At 38.2% G+C, this 4,682-nt stretch overlaps 1 protein-coding gene across 1 annotated transcript; it reads left to right on the forward strand.

The window, feature by feature from the left end:
- Positions 1–395: 395 nt before the first annotated feature.
- On the forward strand, positions 396–3,129 carry LOC112203699. The gene is made up of 3 exons (XM_024344626.1): positions 396–2,380; positions 2,522–2,803; positions 2,892–3,129. Exons 1-3 carry the CDS (start codon positions 396–398, stop codon positions 3,127–3,129), a joined length of 2,505 nt encoding a protein of 834 aa, XP_024200394.1.
- Positions 3,130–4,682: the final 1,553 nt, after the last annotated feature.

Here is a 4,682-nt window from a genome sequence, read left to right on the forward strand (position 1 = left end):
TTGGTTAATGGTTTATTTTAATCATACAAAAATATTTTATTCCACTTTAGTATCATTATTTGTATTGAAGTACTTTGTTGAATTGTTTATTCTAGAATTAATTGGACAGTGAGGCATTGGGGCAGATTATAGTTACTAGTTTTGGGAAGGGCTATTCCTTGTTGATGCTTCCATAGTCAGGTTAGATTGTCATTGATCTTTTCGTTGGTTTTCCATTTATTTGTCTTGGTCTTCGGTATTCTTTATATGAGGAGCTTGATTTCCATTTTGTTGTTTGATGTCATGACTTCATTAATTGAGTGTTTTTATTTTTTTTTTTCTGTTTTTTTTTTTAAAATGTTTCAGCCATGGATAAATCTTGAATTAATGAAGATAGGAACACTTTAAAGTATGAAATGGGTGTTGAAACTTTCTTGATTTTTGCTGAAGAAAATGCTAGCAACCCTAAAAGAATTCCATGCCCTTGCTCAAGATGTGTAAACTTCAAAAAGAAGTCGATTAAAGTCATTAGGGGACACTTGTTTGATTACGGCTTTAGTTTGGGCTATACAAATTGGATTTGGCATGGAGAACCTACTTTGTCCTCTTGTGCTAGTGCACCTATTGGCTCTCCTCCAAACCCTCAGTTTTGTTTTGAAACTGTTAATATGTGTGAAGCTGCCTTTAATGAAGGTGATTATGATGAGGAGTCGTATGAGTTCAATAAGTTTGTCGAGGAAGCAGAAAGACCATTATTTGATAATAGTGACCACACTAAGTTAGAAGCATTAGCGCAACTTCACAATTTGAAAGCTAGGTTTAGTATGAGTGATACTTGTTTTTTTGAGTTACTTGCCACTGTTGGGTCTTTGCTTCCAAAAGATAATGTACTGCCTCAATCTCTATATGAAGCAAAGAAGACTCTCTCCAATTTGGGGTTGCAATATGAGAAAATACATGCATGTCCTAATGACTGCATATTATTTAGGAAAGAGTTTTCTGATGCAATTACTTGTCCTAAGTGTGGTGTGTCTCGTTGGAAGCTAAAGAAGGATAAATCTGTTAAAATGAGACAACCAGCCAAGGTGTTGTGGTATTTTCCTATAATTCCCAAATTTAAACGCTTGTATAAATCTGCTTCAATTGCTGAAATGCTTACTTGGCATGAAGATAAGCGAACTAAGGATGGACACATGCGTCATCCAGTCGATTCTCCTGCTTGGAAGTTGGTTGATTATAAGTGGCCCGAGTTCGCTTCTGAATCAAGAAATCTTAGGTTAGCATTGTCAGCTGATGGTATCAATCCACATAGCTCTATGAGTAGTAGATATAGTTGCTGGCCCGTAATATTGGTGACTTATAATCTTCCTCCATGGTTATGCATGAAGAGGAAGTTTATGATGTTATCTCTATTAATTTCTGGTCCAAAACAGCCGGGAAATGATATAGATATCTACTTAGAGCCATTGATTGATGATCTACGATCTTTGTGGGATGGGGTTAGTGATGTCTATGATGCACATGGGAAAGAATACTTCACTCTTAGAGCTGTTTTATTGTGGACCATCAATGATTTCCCCGCATATGGAAACTTATCGGGGTGCACCACAAAAGGGTACAAAGCATGTCCAATCTGTGGTGACAACACTTCTGCTATGCATTTGTCCCATAGTAGAAAAATGTCTTACGGTTGCCACCGTAAGTATTTGTCACGCCATCATCCATATAGGAGGCAGAAGAAGGCATTTAATAATGAGCAAGAATTCGAAGTTGCACCAGTACCACTATCTGGAGAGGAAGTGTTCAACAGACTTCAGCATGTTGACTATGAGTTTGGGAAGGGAAAGAAGAAGAAGAAGAACTCGGCTGTAGATGCAGCTGCACCTTCTTGTTGGAAGAAAAAGTCTATTTTTTTTAACTTAGAGTATTGGAAATCTCTTCATGTTCGCCATGCTCTTGATGTGATGCACATTGAGAAGAATGTTTGCGAAAGTGTGATTGGTACTTTGTTAAACATGCCTTTCAAAACAAAAGACAGTGTTGCTGCCCGCTTAGATATGGTTGAAATGGGTGTAAGAGTTGATTTGGGTCCAAAAATTGGGGAGAAAAGAACATATTTACCTGCTGCCCCATATAGTTTGTCAAGGGCGGAGAAGATAAAAATGTGCAAATCTCTTTTGTTTATGAAGGTCCCTGATGGTCATTCATCAAATATCAAAAATCTGGTTTCCATGGAAGATTTGAAATTGTATGGTTTGAAGTCTCATGATTGCCACATGTTGATGCAACAATTGCTTCCGGTGGCCATCCGTTCGGTGCTTCCCAAACATGTGAGAATTTCTATAATGAGGCTATGCTTCTTCTTTAATGCTTTGTGCACTAAAGTGGTTGATGTGTCAAAGTTGGATAAGCTTTAATCTGATTTGGTGCTGACTTTGTGTGAGCTAGAGAAGATATTTCCTCCCTCATTTTTTGATATTATGGTACATCTCACTGTGCACCTAGTTAGAGAAGTTCAATTATGTGGCCCTGTTTTTTATAGGTGGATGTACCCTTTTGAACGATTTATGAAAGTACTAAAGGGGTATGTCCGCAATCGTTTTCATCCTGAGGGTTGCATAGCTGAGAGCTACCTTGGAGAAGAATCTGTTGAGTTTTGCTCCGAGTTTTTACAACAATGTAGTTCAGTTGGTGTTCCTAAGGGTCCATCTAAGGTCTCTGGCCCACTTTCGGGTGCGAAGCTGAAGTCAATAGATGAAGAAGTGAGAGACCAGGCACATCTCCATGTGTTGTTCAATAATGCTGAGGTGGATCCATATAGAAAGTAAGTATTTTCAGCAAGTATGATTTCTCTCGCATCTTCTTTGAATATGATCATTATTATCGCATGTCTAATTTTATATCTACTGTAGGACACATAAGAAGATTGTGGAGCAACAATACGGAGGAAAAAAGAAGAGCAAAAAGTGGCTACAAAGTGAGCACAATCGCACCTTTGCCGATTGGTTTCAATCCAAGGTGTTAGCTGAACTTAAGTGTAGACCAAACAATGTCTCTCATACAGTGAGGTGGTTGGCTGGAAAACCAAGTTTTACAGTTTTTACTTATGAAGCCTATCGATATAATGGAGCTAAATACTTCACAAAGTAGAGAGACAATGCTAGAGCTGTCCAAAATAGTGGGGTGTCCTTAGTGGCTAAGACGATGCAGTTATTGAGTGCTAAGGATAAAAATCCGATGGAGAGTGATATGACTTTTTATGGGTTTATTGAAGAGATTTGGGAGCTCGATTATCATGATTTCAAAGCTCCCTTGTTTTTGTGTCAATGGGCAGAGAATGAAAAAGGAATTAAACAAGATGAGTTTGGTTTCACATTAGTCAACTTTAATCGGCAAGGCCACAGAAATGATAAATTTGCTTCTACTGGTCAAGTGAAACAAGTTTTCTACGTTGAAGATCCCCTTGATGCTGACTGGTCCGTTGTGCTAACTACCCCGAATAGAGATTATCATGATTCTTTCCATGACGATGATCTAGGAGACACCATCATGGAAGTACAACCATTCTGTGTAGAAATTCCATATTGCGAGGAAGATGAGAATGAGGATGATTCCACTTACATAAGAGCGAATGTTGAGGGGTTTTGGGTTCAGCAGTTCACCGCTGCAAGAGAACAATAGAGGTTTCCATTTTGTATGGTATTTGGTGCCTTCTACTTTTTTATTTTTGTTTTATAAGACTTTGAAACAAATTTGTGATTTATATAACTGCATTAGTTTGTGATTTATATAACTGCATTAAACCTCCACACCTTGTTGCCTTCTGATGGTCTTTTGATGTACATCATGTTGCTGTTGTATCTTGCTGCAATTTACTCTTTTGTTTCCCTTATATAGCATTTTCTTTATCAATTGTGAACATATTGCAGGTAGCAATGGGTTCCAAGAAGGGAATTCGCAAATCTCCAAGAGGCAAAAAATCAAAGAAAAAGAAAGATGAGGAGACTTCTCAACCTGAGACTGATGAAGTGCTTGAAGAAAAAGACGATTCTGTATCAGCCAACACTGTCACGAGCACTGAATCAGTTGCTGCTAGAGGGAAGCGAAATGTGGTTGCCATGTACAAGGTCTTGGTCAAGAAAGCTTTGGGAAAAAAGTTTAAAGTGACATACACTGACACGGGCAATCTAAATGGATCAATAAGGCACACTCTACAGTCTTATATAGGAATGTTGGCGCGGACTAAGGTGCCCATCAACATTGTAAGCTGGCCCGACGTGGACGGTGACTTGAAGGATAAACTTTGGCTCGATGTTAAGGTAATGATTTATAGTTTTCATTGTCATTATCATGTTTTGCTCATTTATATTGATGTGCTATTGTCATTGAAATGGTGCTGATGGGCATTTGAATCTATATTAATATTGAAATCAATTTGATACACTAAGCTGTAGTCACTGAATGTTTTATCTTTAATGCATAGGATACATTCAAGGTCGCCCCTGAAAGTAAGAAACTGGTATTGACATCTACTGGCGCTAAATGGAGAGCATTCAAGACCATGTTAACAAGAAAATATGTGCTCCCATACTTGGGAAAGAAGAAGAAGTTGAGAAAGCCACCAAGTCAATATGCATTTGTTGGGAGGCAGCCATGGAGGCAATTTGTGAAAGAGAGGACTATCGAGAAATGGCTGGTAATTA

This window comes from Rosa chinensis, chromosome 1, assembly GCF_002994745.2.
Source record: "Rosa chinensis cultivar Old Blush chromosome 1, RchiOBHm-V2, whole genome shotgun sequence".
Taxonomy (NCBI): Eukaryota; Viridiplantae; Streptophyta; class Magnoliopsida; order Rosales; family Rosaceae; genus Rosa; species Rosa chinensis.